Below are 18576 nucleotides of genomic sequence, written 5' to 3'. Positions count from 1 at the left end.
GCTTTTATCGTCTATTCAATTGGCCGTTGTTCCTTAGCTAAAATATTCTGGCTTTCGAGCACAGTTAAATTGGTTGTCACACACTTCCTGCACTTTGAAATGAAATAGTTAATTAACCCAGGTTAATAGTACTAGCAGGGTCTTAAGGTACAGTAAGTACATAAGGTAATGGAACACAGCTGTACCGTGCTTGTGCCTGCCATGTCCAACAACCAACATTTCGTACATAAAGACACCTCCCATCTGCACAAGTGGAATATTCTTTACTGCAGAATATTCTTCTGCATGAATAGCAGAAAGCTAAGTTAGAAAGCACATTTAAAGCTTAACAGGTTTTTTTTGCAGAAGAGGTTCACTGAAAGAATAAATCCCTTTAAAAAAACAGCTGGTTAATTTTGAACAGTTAGCGGTATCAGCTGTAGTCAGTTCACTCAGGACTCTGTAACAAGGTGGAGACACTGAAAAATGAGGACAATGCAGAAACAGCAGCCTGCTTATGTGACTCAGTACTAGCACCATTAATTTTACACTTAAAAAAAACCCCATCTTTGTTTTCAAGATAGTTTGCTATTTGTTAATAGCATAAATATAGTAACAGAAAACATGGCAAATTAGAAGCTTTTTGACTCCCCTGTACTCACCCAAGAAAAAGTAGGAACGTTCTTATTAGGCTAAATTGTGCTGCAATGCTACACTACTAGCGTACAGGAGGGGGAAATGAAGACAGACATGAACTGTGTATGAGATAACTTATTTTATTTATTCAATTCTCAACTTAATTTTGATGCTAAAAATTGGTCAAAGGCACTTCAAAGAAGATATTTAAGAAACAAATCCTTATGGTGATCATCCCAGACAAGTCACCAACTTACATCTGCCATTAGGGACACAACTACCTATAACTGCAAAGTGAAACATTCACAGGTTTTAAATGGAGCATACTGTCCAGCAGCAATCTTCAATTCTTTTAGAGCATTAATAACATTTGTGGAGTATTTTAAATACAATATGGTAAAACAAAGCAAATTACACTTTTGGAGTTCCACAGCAGCTTTCCTTGACAGCAAAAGGACAAAATTGCCTTTCCAAGTGGTCCTGTATTGAGGGATCTATTTTCATCTGTGCGTGCACCATCAACATGAGTAGCAGGTACATCGGAGAAATAACCTGCACTTTTCTGTCATACAAAGATAAAACACCCTGCTCAGATAGCAAACTGTTTGTAAGAGGTTTATCAGCTACTCACTAAAATTTATACTTCTGGAAGTGTAATAGAACACATGGCAAGATGAGAAGAAAAAGTCATTTTTAATATATACCCCCACCAAAGCAAAACAAAGAAAGTGGCCTTAAAGGCAGAAAGTACTGAGAAAAGAGATCTGCAAAATGGGAGACAGTGCTAACATCACCAGCATTTAACCTCTTGAATGAGACCGGTATAGACTGCAAAAATCAACTGGGAGTGAAAGATTAAAATTGGTCTTTTTCTGCAAAGATTAATACTATCTCTGATTAAGAGCAGGGATTTGAAGGTAATTTCTTGGCATTCTCATTCTTTCTGAACTAAAAAACACAACACAAGGTTAAAACGTTACTCTGTTACACTAAGTGACATTCTCACATCCACGTGCAAATAACCGCTGCCTAGTAATTTCAAGAGAACTAGTTCAAAATTTTTAGATGGGTCATTTAAATCACTACAGTGCTAATGGAAGCTTTTAGATTTTATAAAATTAAGAAACCTCTTTTAGAAGCAAAAAAACCCAAAGACACGGAACAATAATCGATATAGCCTAAGACAAGCCTCTGTTGCTGTGCTTCAGAAAGGTCTATCCACCTGAAATACAGCAGCCTCTTTGGGCTCCAGAAATACTCAGACTCAGTAAATACTTTCTCAAAGCACAAAGACCTGAGAGTGAAATAACAAACTACTGACAGTAGTGTGATATTGTACATTAAAATTATACTAACTGTTCACATTCCGACCTTGAACTACTGAAGCTTTTGAAGGTAGCGAGATACAAACCAATTATTTCAGAGGTATCAGCTCACTGCTATGGCAATACAATTAAACAGAGAACAACAGTCCTCTGTTATAATCACAGAATGTAAAAAATGATACTTTTCTAGCTTGTCTGGAAGGAAGAAAAAAATTCTTTGCAGTGCTGTTAGAAAGGCAAAAGAGATTCAGAGGCCTAAGAACAAGGACACTTTAAAACAAAGCAAGAATGGACGGTTGAAGAAAAGGCTCTTCTTACTTCTCCAGGCAGGCCACCTATTTATCACAAGGTAGCATGTTCTGAGCCTTATTCCCTCAAGAAATTGAACCTGTTCCTTTATTTCTCCATTCTCTGGGGTCCTGCACGTTTTGTGAAAAGGGACATTCCTGCCCCACTCTGCTAAACCCACAAGCCCCAGTTGGGCAGCAGACAACAATCAGAACTGCTGCTGAGAAAAGGCTTCAGCATGAGCTCAGCAGTGGCTGGGTGAACTTGCCACCTCAGCAACCAACCTGTACAGAGCTTAAACATTTCACTACCCACTTCCTCCTGTCCACCTGAGATTTATGCATAATGAAACTGAAAACCCAAAGACAAGACAGTCAGGACAGTAAGGAATATGAGGAGGAAATGTTACTTCACAGTGCAGCACAGGGCAAACATAGGACACAAATCTGCAGAGAATATGCAAGATTAGTTCTGCCTGTTGTGGTACAAAAATCTTTAAATCCCCACAGATGAAATGAGGAAGAAAGCAGTAATAAAGGAACAGTACAGGAGTTCAGTAGATCTTCTACACGGGCTGAATTTACAAAGAGATTAACTTGGGATCTTGATTTAATTTCATAACTGAAGTATTACAGAAAATTTTAATTGCATGTTTGAACAATGTCACTGGAGTTATCAATACCACATGGATTTCACAATATTACTGGGTTGTGCTGCACGTGGGATAAACGTTTAGCTCACAGAAGGAAGCACGTCTCATCCATTCTCCTCTGGACAAGCATCCCTCTGACTAGAGCAAACTGGAGACTTTTTCCTTTTTTAAACAAATGAAGTTATAATTTTCTACTTCGGTCAATTAACATAAAATAAAGCTTCTGTCCCTTTCAGTACTTCAGAGGCAGTCTTGCTCATAAAAGACCAACAGATTTAACCCTGCAGGAACTATTCGTTTAACTAATACTTGATATATGAACCCAGCCTATATTCAGGCAAAGATGTATCTAATATTTCTGTAATTGCCATCATGCTGCAGAGCAATGGCAAGAAAGGAAGTCATGATTCTTTACTGTTGCACAACAGAAGAACCCCGATCTGTACAAGAACTATCTTTGGAAAAAAAAAAAAAATCCAGTACTTTATGGTAACATCCTCTTCCAGGAACATCCTGAAGGACAGCAGTAGTAAATAAGGCTGTCTGCTACCAGTATGTGCCCTTTCCAGAACAATGACTGGAGGTAATTACGTTGTGTCCAAATTCATCAATATGATGAAGGTGAAAAGTGATAAAGATGAAGAAACTTTTGTTCAAGTGTGGAATAAAGACACATTGCATGTCAAGCTTAATCCCATCCCCCATACTACTATTCACTCAGTCTGAAAAAGAGAAAAACATAAAGTTTTACACTAACCATATAAAACATAGGCTTGGCCTTTGAAAATTTTTCAGTAATTAAAACACCTGTTTGGTCTCACACCAAGAAAGTGTTTGCAGTTAAGAGGCAGAGATACTCAAAGTAGTGGAGAAAGTTAATGCACTTTGAAAGATTCCTGCATTCAGGCTGGCTCACCTGAATAACTATATACTTTAGCTTCAAAAAGAGTGAAGTAAGGATCATTTAACACTTTGTTCTGAAAAAGGTAACAAGAAGCAGATACAGAAGAAATTTTTAAAAGTGGAGGAAAAAGGAAACCGTTCAGAAAAGTGAAATAAAGTACTTCAGCCGAATAAACTAGATGGGTAAGGAAGCAGTCAAATCAGCTTTGCTGCAGTTTTAAAATAGGACTTGTTTGTATCTGTAAAATTCTAATGAATAAGGTAACTCCACAATCTGAGAGTAGTGATGTGAAACTGAAATGGAAACAAACTAATTATAATACTGGCTGAAACCAAGTTATTATAATGCCACGATAACTTTGCTAAGATACTATTCTTTCTTGTTTACATGGATGGTGTGATGGAAGAGAGACTTTATTTCAAAAAGCATCTACCTTATCTTATGCTTAGAAATTCTGAGACTAATTTTTCTATCAATTCAACCAATAGGGCAAGTTATACCAAAAAAAAAGCCACAGGCAAATACGTAAGCAGCTCGCATCACCTCAGCAATTTAAACTATTTAAACTATTAACTAAGTAACTATTTCTGGGTTTCTCTGCAAAACAGTAGTGATCCAAATTCATATTGTTCTGTGCAACAGAGACGTAAAAATTTTTAAAATAATTCATAGCAGTCAATTCCATTTCTGAAACCATTCAGATGAATCTTTTGGGTGATCTCTGCCTATTCATAACAACCAGTCTGTCATTAAGGCAAAGCAGACTTGAGATTCTATTTTCATGCCTCTTCCTTATAGGGCAAGGTACACAAAGTAACTTCAAGATACTGAGAATACTAGAGAAAGCCATCATGAAGTATTTGACTGTGCGACATCCATTTCTAATATCAGAACTGACCTAACAGAACATCTAGAAGGAAACAGAGAACAGAAAAAGGAACAGAAATACTGTATGATTATCTTTGCACCCGTCCATTATGGTTTCTATACAAATTCTTCCAGATACTAGTGTACCAGAACAACCTCCTATTTCACAGCTTTAGGGCCCCCAATCTTCATGAGCAGGGCTGCAAGGTCACACTATTCCAAACAGTCGCAGCCAGCACCGGACTCTATTGTACACAGACAGTGACAGAAAGTACTGCCAACATCATTTCTGAAATAAGAATCGCCACGAGTAATTTTAGTCCACAAGCTTCATGCAGGAGTTTGAGGAGACTCTTATTCATTGTACTGGCTTCTTTTGTTTTCTTCAAAGTCCAATTAATTCTCAGAAATTTTTTGCTTTAGCTTTTGATTATCCTCCAGTGCTTCATTTTTGCTCTGCTCTTCTGGATTCTTTGCCAAATCAGGATTGTACCGATACAAATACCCATATGGACGGAGATGATAAATCAAATATTCCAAATGATACATAGTCACAGAATCAACGTAGTGGAATGAAACTGCTAGATCGGAGCAGCATCCGGGACCCTAAAATACAAAACAGGTCAAAATAATCAGCAAGAACTGCAAAGTGTGCCCTGGATTAAAGATCCAGGAAGATTTCAAACACATATTGACTTCATGGTAAGAAATTCACTGTCGTCAGCCATACATATACTTCAAAACTTAATGTTAGGCAAGCAAAATATATCAGACATACCTGCCAAAGCATCCTTTCAAAATAAAGTTGGACAAAGTCTTTTGCTTCTGTAATCAAACCAATGAAAAAACTAGCTGCTCTCATTAATGTTGGAGGATTTTTTGCTTTTCCATACTTCTTTTTTTATGTTGGTGTTTAAAGAAAACCAAGCAGCAGCAAGCAGGTCTAAATGCATTGCACTTTTATATGAAACAATACATGCTTGTTACTCCTGACAGCATCCATGCAGAGTATATAAGCCAAACGTGTGTTCGCAGGCACCTCTGTGTGTGTTCACACATTATACAGTTTGGCAAAATTGTCAGGACCTAACTTCCTACATATAGAAAGTTCTAACAAATAATTTTAGAACTACCCTTTTTTTTTAAAGTTTATTAATTTCATTGAAGTTATTAAGCATTTTTAAGAGCTAAAAGATCATTATTAACATATTTGTTATAACTTGTATTTTCTAGCTCAAATTCAGCTTTGAGAACACTATTCTGGAAGACAGTTTTGTGGGGTTTTTTTCATCTGATTTGATTGCAGACCTGCTAATATTCCAACTCTAACAGGAACTAAGATTTAAAGACATTGAAGAGAACAATTGTCACATAATTGCTATTCTTTCAATACTTACTAAGGTTGATCAATATAGCTTGGTTTTGATACCAGATGAAGTAGGCTCTATCCAAACACAAAAATGGTAGGACAGGACCAACTATGTGATTTCCATTATGGATCCCCACCGTCACTGCATCAGTTACAGATGTAACTGTCCACAGCTCAGCCACTCGTAAACTGCAATCATAGCTAAAAAGCTGCTGCATCCTGACACACTAAATACAGGATCATAGCTGTTTTCAGCTACAGAAATGCCCTAGCCACTGAATACAAGCATAAAAACAGATGCTTTACAATGAAAAGTATCTACTGAAGAACTAGATTTTTTTTTTCCCCAGCTTTACTGTGTAAAAAAATCCCACATCCTATCCTTGATTTTGGCCACTTACGCTGATCTCAAAGCTTGCTGAAAAACAATACTTTTAAAATTGAGATTATAATCCTAAAAAAGAAGCTACATCACAGATTATATGATCATCAAAGTTTAAAGTGCAGAATACCTTCAAATTGCTTCAATTTCAAGTAGCCCCCTGCTCCCCCCCCCCTTTTTTTTTTTAAACCAGAGATTTCAGATGTGGAACACAAAGACAATCTGAAATTCTTGCACTCAGGATGTTGTGAGGAACTGAAGGAGTTAATGCCTCAAAGATTCACTAACACAGAAAGCCTCAAGGACAAATTGTGGCCTTTGTGATTAGTCTAAGGAATGAATTATCTGCCTAGGGAAGCACAGACTGTATCGGAGGGCGCATGGCTCTGCTCCCTTGCAGTTGTATAGCCAAATTCCTTAGATAAGCCTCAAAGGGGGGAGACATAGACTGAATAAAACCATATGTTTGGGTTAATGCCTACACCTTAATTTACAACTATACTGTTGAAGAAGAGCTAAATAATTGATAAAAGAGAAAACCACACAGCACCAGATGGAGCTAATGGCTGGATAACTGCCCAAGAAAAAAACTGAGGAAAAGGTAAAGATGGTAGGGAGAGATGATGACCCCAGACTCAACTGGATGGAAGGGTTAATGCACCCCATCCCCCCTCAACACACGGTGTAGAACCCATGCTCCACCTTTTCCTCATCTTTCATGCAAAAGAGTTTGTGGAAAACCCCTCTCCTCATCTGGTATGCAAATCAGATGATAAGACCAACTTAAAACAGCAACAGAAAACATTTCTGAGTGTGCACCCACCACCCAAGATTACCAGACCTGAGACTACACTGAAACTCGGGGTGGTGATCCGGATTCTTTAACTCACTTTCTCTCCCTTCCTCTTTTCTTTTTCTTTTCCTTTTCCTTTTTCTTTTTCTTTTCTTTGTTATAGATTTATCAATAAGAGACCACATTGCTTATAATCCTTTTCCAAGTTTAAGTTGTTTCTACTGCAAGTAAAATATTTTAACCGGTCATTTGGTGTCATTTCACCTTAATTTAACCCGAGGACCTTTAGGACTCCCTGGGCTCCCAATCCAGGTCAAAACAAATGTTTCAGATTGTAAATGCTATTTTTGTTGCTACAACAACAGAATTTTTTTAAAAATAGCTTTGCCAGCTCTCATGCTTTCCTCCACTTCTGTAGAAGGGAGACAAGAGTCCAGTATAACTACACAAAGAAACCTAATCATATTTCCTTGTTTGGGTCATGCTTTTATTTCACATCTAGGCAACATTCATTCTTCTGTAATCTTTCCAATGGAACTCAGTTAAACGTACATTTTAACAACCTTCAATAAAAAAAAATAAGGGCAGGGCAACTACCAGTGTTCAAGCCAGGTAACACTGCACAGTTATCAGTTGTAAGACAAGTATATTGCAGCACATTTCCATTTGAAGGGAAAAAGATCAGCAGGCAGTACAGTCACCCATACCATTACCCACCAGCTAGCTCCTCCAGTAAGGTGGGAATCTCTGGGGCACTGTTAACCAACTACAATCATGAGCAAGTCTCAAAACTAGTTGTATTTCTACAGGTTTTATGCGAAGTTTGCTGTTGGGTAAAAGATAAAGGTGTATCAGTGACACCTTCCCTTCAGTAGGCTGTAACTTAGCTCAGCCATTGTTTGACCTGGCTCTGTACAGCAAGCACACACCCCTTGGAATGAACCACGCCGGTCTAAATTCACGTTGCACACTGGTAGTTGGGTGGCTGGAGAAGCTAGGGACACTGTGTGTGAGGTATGAGGGAACAAAACATAACAGTAACTTTGCAAGGAAGGTAGTGGTGACACTAGACAAATGTGTCAAAAAGGTTTCATCATTTTTTGCTGTCCACAGAACATAGCAAAATAGCAGTAATAATTTAAGATTCACTAGCTCTTCTGGAACGTTAAGTTCTTAGCAGCAACTTTTAGTTGATTAATGTATTTAACACATCTACACAGAGGTGTATCACAGGATATCACAACAAAATCTTCTTTTCCAAAATATACTGAGCTGCTATTAAACTGCGAATTCACACATCATACACATTCATACACATCATAAGAGGTACTTCACAAAATGGGTATCAGGTTCCTAAGGACTTACCTCTACAGCAGGATAATAATTATAATTCCAGTACCAGAATGTTTTTGGTAGGTATCCTCTGATTAAGTGATGTTCTGGAACGAAGGGATGAAAGGTTTCTCTACCACTTGTGTCCCTAGAATCTCCTGCTTCCACATTAATGATCTCCATGCATTTTCCTAGTGCTAGGTCTTCAATAGAGGAACTGTGAGAGCATTTGTTCATTTTAAATGCAGCAACGAATCTCTTCAGAGCTTCTTTGCTCAGAACATATCCTGCTCCTCCACTCATGTAGCCCTGTTTCACATAAGGCTTAAACCTTCTTCCAAAATATATTGGTTGTTCAGGACTGTATTTTGAAAGAAGCCATCTCAAATTGTCCAATATAACATATGTATCATCATCTGCTTTCATAAACCAATCAGCATCGTCAAAATAATGGTCATATACATATTGAAAAGCTTTAATAGTCTTCCAGTACAGTTGGTCCCTGCCTTCTTTGGTTTCTAGGCCCACAGTTGGGAAGTCTTTATTTTCCTCAGAGCTCATAAAAAGTATTTTATTACAACGTTGGGCCCAAGTGGCCTTAACATGCTTGGCTTTCTTTTCTAGATTTTGAGGTCCAGTCATGACCCAACACAGTATTTTCACCTTCTGATACAGTCCCTCTGCAATATTTTTATTCTCATCTAAAAAAAGAGGAAAGTTCCAAAACAATATTAGACTTGATTGAAAAACAGACAAAGAGCAACCTCCCCGCTGGCATTCTGTATCTGCATCAGAAGAGACATGCAGAGAGAGATGAGGCATTTGCCTCCAAATGTACCAGCTAATGAACTTAATATTACATTTAGGAAGACTCCCCAAACCAAGAAACTGAAATGCTTAAAGCTACTTCAACTTCACAGGATAAAGGAGAGCATAAGAGCCATGTCAAAATGGGTATCTGTTCAGGGAAGTGTAGCTTTAGAAAACCTGGATTTGTACATAAAAACTACTTGGAGGCAACCTCTTTATGGTGTCATAGGACTAATAAAAATTAAAAACCTGAATATTTTTGCCATTCACAATGAACACAACTTAATGATTACAACACAGAAAGGTCAAAAAGCTAATAAGCTCTCTTACATATATTCATGTTAACTAACAAAACCTAATAAATATTTCTAAAACAGCAACATATTTTTGAAGGAAAAAGCAGAATGTAAGCCAGAAAGAACGAATTTATCACCAAATCAAGTTAAATGTTCTTTGTAAAAAATCAGGTTAAATAAGTTAGGATACTATGAAACTAGTATTATTGTTGTGCTAAAATGTTTTTATTTGCAGACAATCCTACAAAATTGACACAATTATCTGCGGTGTGTAATGTTTTCCAAGCCACCAAAGCATTTATTTCCCTCAAAGAAACATTTTCACTTGATATATACAGACCGATTTTAACTCATGTAAAAGAATATTTCATGGAAAGTGAAATCTGCATAACTGGTCCTAAAATATTCCTGCTTACACTTCATGCAATGACAGATCAAATTTCTTTGTAACAGTGTTCTACAATTAACATGTGAAACACTCATAAACTTGTCTTACAAAGTTTGCAGTTTAAATACATCTAAATAGCAAATTACTTATTAACGTCTTCTTTGGCAAATGCATTATAGTGCATTTTTTCTCATCCAAACTATCCCAACTCAGACATTATCTGTATTTAGGATTTAGAACTAACTCATTTAATGAGATGTGTCAAATGTAAAAGTATGCCTGAAATATTAGAAGGATCTACCTTCTTTGGGGAAAAAAAAAATAAAAATCAGTGCAACAAAATTTCTGCTTTTGACTGCGAAGAGCAATCTGTGTTTCGATTGCTGCGTAATCAGCTTCGCAAACAATGCCTACAGTGACCCCCTCAGCCCAATTCCAAGTTTACTAATCGTGTCAAAAAGTGAATTTTTTTTTTTTAGCTTTATCTAAGAGGCTAGATCAAAAGTTAGAAGTGGTCCAAAATTAGCTTCTTAAAGCTAAAAAGCAATTTAGTCGCATCTACAATGCTAGCAAATATATCTGCTTAGCAAAACCACCATCTGATGTCAATAGTCCACTGGAGAAGTTCCTGCTCCAAACAAGTCTGGATCCAGAAGCTGGACAAATGGTTGGGCTCTAAGGAAAAAGATCACCACTTTTAATAAAAATGTAAACAAAGAAAACCTTGTTCAGTAGACCTCACAAGAACAAAGTTATTTAGATGTAACCTGAACATGGGGAAAGTGAAAGAAAAGGATTCATACAAATTCATGGCAGTGAAGAAAGCAACATTTTGCAATGCATAAAAAGGGAGCATATTATATAATTAGTCTGGTGTAACAAAATACCTTTATGCTGTCCAGAGTCTGCATTGAAATTCATTTGTCCTTGCAGCTGATTGTTATCGGTATCTGCTGAGTGTTGACCATGTGGATCATTGTGAAGAATATGAGGCTGGATCTTAACCTGCTCTTCTAGTATAATGCTAAACAGAAGATAGCATACGAAAAATCCTATTGCTGATCCAAAAGTGAAGGTTAGAAGGTTCATCAAAGACTTAGAAGAGGCCATCTCCTGAAGGTAATACACTGTTAAAACCAAATGAAAAATACATTAAGCTTAAAGCCACTTAAAGCCACAGAAATAAAATCTAAAACTATGGGAAGAAATCAAGGACTAAATCTCTGGAAGTGGGAGCTCAGTTCTAGCTCAGATCCAGCTCCCCTGGGCTTGCATGGACGTTTAAGTGCAAGAGTAATGCAAATATTCATATAAAATTGTATAACCGTTGATAAATTTAGTGCCAAGGGTCTATCATATATTCTCTAGCTTAAAATTATAAAGGACAGTCATAAATCACAATAGTGACTGTACAAAAAACCATTCATTATATTTATGCAAGAATGTATACATTTGAAGTGTAGTATCTTAATTATAAAATTGTAATATATATTCACTTCTTCATTCTCTTCGTCCCAAGAAATCCGCACTTTAAAATGTAATACCTAAGTTTTTTACTAAAGCTAAAAGATGATGATCAAGGCAATCTACAGGTCAAAATACCATATGGTCATGAGATGTACTTAAACTCCAGGAGTAAGTATATTAGAGGAATTCTTTAATAGATGTCAAATGCAAACAGATTTTGAAGAGTTATAAAAGCAAATCTACTCTCAAAGTAGGCCAGTTTTCCCTCCACTTTTCGAAAGTACAGAGGATAGACTTTCAGAAGAAAGAGTAAGACATCTGAATTTTCATACAGAAACACCCATTTTTAAAAGGCATTTGGAGGAAGAGAAGTAAACGCACCAGCCTCAAGGCCTCTTCTACACATCAAAAACCTTGTATTTCAGTAATAAAAAAACCCTTCACTTCAGCCACACCCTTGCTCCTCAAAAAATAAAAGCCTTGGCTGACCATTTTTATAAAATCAAACAAAATCAGCATCTACGCCTGCATAAAGAGAGCTTTATACATCCAAAACAAGTGAGAATTTTTATATACTAAAGACTTGCAAAACAATTTCAGGCTGTTGAGGCTTGAGGCTTTTTCATCTTTGCAAAGGGATGAGATATTTTTTAATAATTCATGACTAAACTACAAAAACACTGACTGTCAAATATATACTGGATTCAAGCCAGAGCCATACAAACAAGTTGATGATATTCCCCTCCATTAGGATCGTCAATGGGCAGAACCCAATTTAGTTACCTAGGGAGCCAAAAAAATAAAATAATGGAATGTACAAAGCTTTGATGAAAACCATGGATCAGAAAAAAGCTGCAGCCACCAAAACAACTCATTTAGGCCGCACCCACTTCTCTCAACGGTTCTGCAGAGTCTACTGGAAGAAGACTGTCCCCAAGCAAGGTGCATGAATCACTTCGCAGCAACACACTCCAAATACCAGCTTTCTGTCTGTCTGAGCGCTCTCCTGAACGGCAAGCAGGAAGGACAGAAAGCAGGTACATATTGTTAGGTTGGAACTTTCAGAAATCATCAAATTTACTGCACACTTGCAGGTCTAGATCATTAGAAAGGGAAGCAGCTCTAACACGTGATATGCATGCGTTTCCACACTGCTAGAAAAAGAAAACTGGAAACACAACTTGAAGCACAAAATAAAAATCAAGAAACCTAAAAGTTGTATCAAATTCACATAATTATAACTGTGGTTGACAAGGAGCTATAGTTCTTTAAGATGAAAAAACACATTATACAATTTTTTTAATCATACATTGTCTTCTCTCAGTACTACATCTTAGTGGAGACTAATGATTGCCTTCAGACATCACATCTTAAAGTATAAAATCAACTGCATTACCATTTGTGACCCCGGCCTTGAAAAAATTACTTGGTTTCCAGCTTTATTTCTATTGTCTGATATGACACTAACTTGGGAAAAAAACATGAGCACTTAGATCGGGTGCCTTCCAAAGAAAAAAAAAAGAAAAAACCAAAACATTTAAGCAAAAGCCTACATGCACTGAAAAGTATCCACTGTACTAAAATTACTATTTTTTTGTTTTCACTTTCCCCATCTATCACCACAAAGTCCCCTCAAAATTTGTAATACACAAAAGGAGAGGGCCAGAATAAAACAATGCCTTCTGTCAGCATATTAAAAGGGGAAAAAATAAAAATCCATGCATGCAAGCAGCATAGCTACAGAACTTTCTAGAAGAAACAATTTCCATTGTTCCACTTTTCAGTAGTAGTGTCTCTTTGCCATACAATTTCAGTTATCTGCTCTACCAGCTGTTAAAATTATTCTTGCTTGGACAGAAAAAGAGAAAATCACTTGAAAATAACGGCTGCTTATTAAACTATGGAGTTATGTTAAATTAGATTCTTTAGGAAAAAAAAACTTTAAGTGTATTGGAAATGTTAAAAGAGAAAAAAGTGCATTCATCACATTTGGCAGTCAGAAGTTGATTTGGCAGTATTCCACAAGCGAAGAGGATTTCTAGAAGCACGTAAGGACAGATGCTGAAGCTGTATTTCATATTTGATATGAAATACCTCCAGTTACAGTTTTCAATGTAAAATAATCTGCTCATCATTCTATGTATTTTATATGAACAGACTGGATCACTATATACACGCGTGTATCCAAATGTTCATGAACTCCATCAGTAAACAGGACAGAAATCTTCATTTTTTTATATTATCTTGATATTTGATCTAAGTAGAGTCTTTTAACTTGCCAGCAAAAACAACTGAATGCTATAGCATTAGACTAGAACCAGAAAATGTCTAAAAGGAAGGTCGGTTCTTATTATGCTAAGCATCCCCACTCAGACTCTATTGACACTCTTTTCTATACAGGGAAATATTCAGGGGCAAGACATGCAAAACATTTAGTTGTTCAAGATCACATTGTTCAGAGCTTCATCCAACTTGATCTAGTGAAAGATGCCCCTGCTCATGGCAGGGAGTTGGACTAGATGATCTTTATAGGTCCCTTCTAACCCAAACCATTGTGTGATGCTGTGATTCTATGACATATAGAGAGGGAAAAGGTAAGTGACCTACCACTAAAAGATCCCCATTTTTATTCTTATTTCTATTTTTACTTCTCTTGAGTTAAAAAACAGACACTATTTTAAAAAAAAACACAACAAAAGCCTAAATTTAAATTTAAATTATGCTCCACTGCTCTGTCACGGCAGCTTAAACAAATATATCTATCTATTCATGTAGGTAGCCCTATTCACATCAACCAGACCAACAAATCCTTTAAAATTCTATCACAACTTAACAGTCACTGAAGATCTGGCTCCAAATCTAAGTTTTGAGAGTCAATGATTTCTGCATCTTCAAACTTACAGAAAAAGTAATTTTCCAGTGTTAGGGGCTGTTGAACTTAGCAGCTGAATGGAGACAAGGCTGCTGCAATTCCCTGTCCCCAGGTCCAGCCAGTGACAAGGCTGGGGATGTATTCCCATAGCTGCACATACAAACATGCATATACGCATGGCTGACCATACAGATCAACACAGCTAAAACCTGTGTTCATGCAAACACAAACGTGGTCAGGCCCTTATACTGCTTCTCTCCCTATCTGACCAGGACAAAAGTCCCTTAGTGGGGAATATACATACACATACAATGTGGATCCCTCCAGTAACTGGCCTCAGACACTTGATCTATCCAGGAACCAACTCTGAATCCTCAGCCTCACCAGAGCCCCACTCCAGTTGGGGGTGCAGACCTCCTCACCTAGGTACACCCACACAACTCCCCCCAGGCGTACCATGATCCCCCAGTATGTGGCCTTAGACATTCAGTCTACTCAGTAACTGGTCCTTGGATCCTTTCATCTCCAGCTGCCTTGCTAAGAGACATACATGCAGATGAGCCAAAACAACCCACAGATCTTACAGTCCCCCCAGTAGCTGGCCTAGACCTGCTGGACTCTCATATTGCCAGACTGAAGACCCTCTGATCTCCCTACTACCTGTCCCATGCTCACCAGTGGGAAGTGTGGGACACTGCCTCAAAACCTGGCTCCCACGGCTCTCATCCAGGCTAGCCCTGCATGATATGCACTAGCAAGCACGCACTGGCATACTTGCCAAAACAATACGCGTGCACTCCAGTCTCCACTGTTGCTGGCACTCCAGACACACAAGCCTCTATGACTTACAGTCTCCACTCTGGCTGCTGGCATTCAGACCTGCACTCACTCCAGTTTCTTGCACACCAGGAACAGAAGTCCTATAACTTATGGTACCACTCTGGTTGCTGGCATTTAAGACCTCATGAATATAGCACAGAGCCCCCCCAGGAATACAGTTAGAAATGAAGCTTAATAAGAGAACAGGCTGCAGGTAATCTGGCCCCAGGTGTGGCCAGACATACTGACCAGACGCTCGTTTACAACTGACCAGGCCCTTTATCCCCTTATCCTTCTATTTTTCTCATACTTGCTTGTCCTCAAACCATCTTGTTCCCTCCCTTTAGCCCCTCCCCTAAACATCCCATAATAAGATTTGTACAGTCACAAGATGCTCTCCTCCTGTATCTCATAATAGGTCCCATGTTCTGTTGGCAGTTACCTGCCTCAATCCTGTAATCTGTTTGAGAGCCTTACTGTTGACTTATCTTGATGCGTGTCACACCTGGGCAACGGGGCTGATGGCTTTGCAGTGACAGAACCAGGGGCTGCTTCCTCCGATGAGATTAATGGGGTCCCACCCCCACCATGCCGCTGCGATCCTGGCAATGAGTTTTTTAACACATTAATCTAAAATACTGTTCTCGATCTGCTAGCTGTTCCAGTGAGGGTCAAGGTCACTCTCCTAAACCAAAGCAAATGTAGGGAATCCCTGTGCACTAGGAATATATGATACTGGAAATTGCCCCATCCCTACCCCTCAAAAAAAAAAAAGGCAACCAACCACCTTTAAAATTAATACTGTTAAGCAAACTCTGACCATGTAACTTTTTGAACTTGTTTCAAGAAGAAACATATTCAACAAAAAAAACCCAGATCTGGGATTTGGAAACTTACAGCATGCAGGACATAACTCTAGGTATTTTTCTGTATTTTTTCCTAGTACCATTCCAAAATCACTTTAAGATTTGATAAATTAACTATAAGAAATACTGCTAGACTACACAGCTGACCCTTCCTTGTATCCCTTATTTATGAAGTGAGGGGGAAGCTCTGAGACTCCAGCATAAAAGGGAATGTAAATGTCCTTTGAGAGCTGCATACTTAGCAGTGAAATTGATCTCTGCTACCATGTGCTTAACAAGTCAAGCAACACATCAGAATAATTAAAGTCAAGATGTAGGAAATGTAGTTAGCTGTGCAATGACCAGGAAAGGTCTTCTGCTAAATCCTGTTATTTCTAGAAGCTTTATATGTACATATTCCATATGCTTCTAAAATGAAGCTATATGCAAAACAGTTGTACATTTGCTAATGTTGCCTGCATTGAGGATTACTGTGAACTGCTGCAGTTCCCTATCAACTAAGCACAGACTGTATTTTTCACTTTCAAAAATATTTTAGTTTTTTAGAAAAAATCTAATGTTGTAAGCATTTATTTGGAGAGGAACTTTTTCCATCAAAAACGCTTGGTTGTTCTATACAAAAATACAGACAACAAAAATAAGGTATTTTGGTACAGGTGGCCAATAACAGCATTGAAACAAGATATGTAACAATTCACAGCACAGGTGAGAGGGAAAAAAGATGTCTGTAATCTCCTTCCTCATTCCAAAAGCTGACACCCTCATTTAGCAACAAGTTCCCATGTCCAAAGCATGGCTTTCTAGACCTTTGCCAGCCTAGGTCTTACTAAAGGCAACTGCGACGTCAGTCCAGGAAGTCCCCGTTCCCAGGAGCAGAGGCGGAGGGGTGGGGAGCAGCGAGCAATCCCGCCCTCCACAAGGCACCTTGCTCCCTCCGTTGGGGCTCCGAAGGACTCGCTGTCTTCCAAGGAGACCCCTCCTTCAGAGCCTCTCCTCCCCAGGCGGGGAACCAGGCACCTGCTGTCCCCGCAACCGCGGCTCCTGCAGGCCCTTCTCGCCGCCGCCGGGGTGACACGCACCGCCTCAGCCGCCTCCTCCCACCCGGTCACCACAGGGAGGCACCTTCCTTCACATCGCCTCCTCAGACGGGCCGCTGCCTTCAGAGGCCTGCCCGCCGGCGGACCGGCCGGCTCCCCACAGCGACGGGCCGGCCCGGGGCCCGCCACCGCCCCTCAGCGCCGCTCGCCGCCGCGGCCCGCCCGCCCCCTCACCTCATCGGCCGGCGCGCGCTCAGCCGCGCGGCCCGCAAGCAGCCGTTGGCCGCGCGCAGGGGAGGCCGCCGCCAGACCCGCCGCCCCGCGCTGCCGCCGGCACCATCCCGCCGCCCCGCGCTGCGCACCGCCGGGGCTAGGGGCGGGGCCGTCCCCGCCCCCAGCCCCGCCCCACCGCCTGCTCATTGGGCGGCGAGCGCCGAGGGCGTGGCCGGTCGCGGCCCGCGCATTTAACCCTTGCCCGCCCCGCAAGCAGCGCCGCGTGGCAGCTCGCTCGCGCTGTCCCACTAGCGCGCGCACACGGCCGGAGCACTGACCGCGCTGCCCTGCCGCGCGGGAATCGCGCGTGGGGGCGGGATCCCGCCCTGTTCCCCCACACCGCCCCACCCCACGCTTTTCCGGCGGGAGCGGGGCCACGGCGTTGGGCCAGGCCGCGAGTAGAGGCCGCGGGTTCTGCGTGGGGAGGCCGCCGGCGCGGCGGCGGTGGGTGAAGGCGGGTGCTGCGGACCGGAGCTGCAGCGTGAGGGCGGCGGCCGGCTCTCTTGGCCGCCTAGTCAGGGCTGTGAGGTGTGGGGGTGAAAAAAATGGCAGAGGGCGGAAAGGGGAGAGCATGTGAGGGCAAGGGAGAGACGGGAGGGCGATGAGCTTCACCGCCCCTTGACCGCTTCAAGGTCTGTAGGTGGCGAAGTGTTTTGGCGGTGGTGCCTCCCCTGCCTCTTCAGACACGTTTAGGGAAGAAATGCCCCGCGGGGTGGTCCTTCCCACCCTTTTATCGCGTTACCTTGCTCTGGTCGTGCCTGGCAGCGGCTGTGTCGTGTGCTCAGGCCCGGCTGCGGAGCTCCGTGGCTTTCCAGCACCTCATTCCCTTCACTTCTGTGGTCTGGAGCCTCTGCACTTCCAAAATGCCATTAGGCAACTGCAAGGGCCGTTGCTAGGTAACCGAACCCTCTGAAATCGTGCCTTATCTCCCCGTGCTAATGCTGCCTACCTTTTTAACATCCGTGACGTTTCTCTCGATATCTTTTCTAAGGAAAAAGCTATTAAATATGAAGATGGATTATAGATTTAAAAGGGGGTTCACATTACAGTGTAACCGAAGGATATAATTTTGCAAATAGCGGGTAGTTAAAGGAGCTCTGCACTTAACAGGTAGAGGTTTTGTTGTCTGGGGTTTTTTTAAAAAGGACTTGGGTGCAGGTATGTGCAAACAAGAACTGGGCCATGCTGAGGGCCACTAGTGTTTCTGTAAATGGAGGTCAC

General features: G+C 40.5%; 1 protein-coding gene across 7 annotated transcripts; it reads right to left on the bottom strand.

Annotated features, from left to right (window-relative positions):
• Window positions 1-739: 739 nt before the first annotated feature.
• Window positions 740-17428, bottom strand: C1GALT1 (core 1 synthase, glycoprotein-N-acetylgalactosamine 3-beta-galactosyltransferase 1). Of its 7 annotated transcripts, none has more exons than XM_074836246.1 (4): window positions 17317-17428; window positions 10909-11148; window positions 8561-9228; window positions 740-5257 (listed from the first exon to the last, which is right to left on the bottom strand). In XM_074836246.1, exons 2-4 carry the CDS (start codon window positions 11129-11131, stop codon window positions 5048-5050), a joined length of 1101 nt encoding a protein of 366 aa, XP_074692347.1. In that variant the 5' UTR covers window positions 11132-11148; window positions 17317-17428; the 3' UTR covers window positions 740-5047. The 7 variants fall into 7 exon arrangements, with proteins under 7 accessions (XP_074692347.1, XP_074692371.1, XP_074692381.1 ...); XM_074836270.1 differs by lacking the exon at window positions 17317-17428 and adding an exon at window positions 17125-17229; XM_074836280.1 differs by lacking the exon at window positions 17317-17428 and adding an exon at window positions 16970-17150.
• Window positions 17429-18576: the final 1148 nt, after the last annotated feature.

Source organism: Strix aluco, chromosome 1 (assembly GCF_031877795.1).
Source record: "Strix aluco isolate bStrAlu1 chromosome 1, bStrAlu1.hap1, whole genome shotgun sequence".
Classification (NCBI taxonomy): domain Eukaryota; kingdom Metazoa; phylum Chordata; class Aves; order Strigiformes; family Strigidae; genus Strix; species Strix aluco.
Note: the sequence above shows the minus strand (reverse complement) of the source record. Positions and strands in the feature narration are given on the sequence as shown.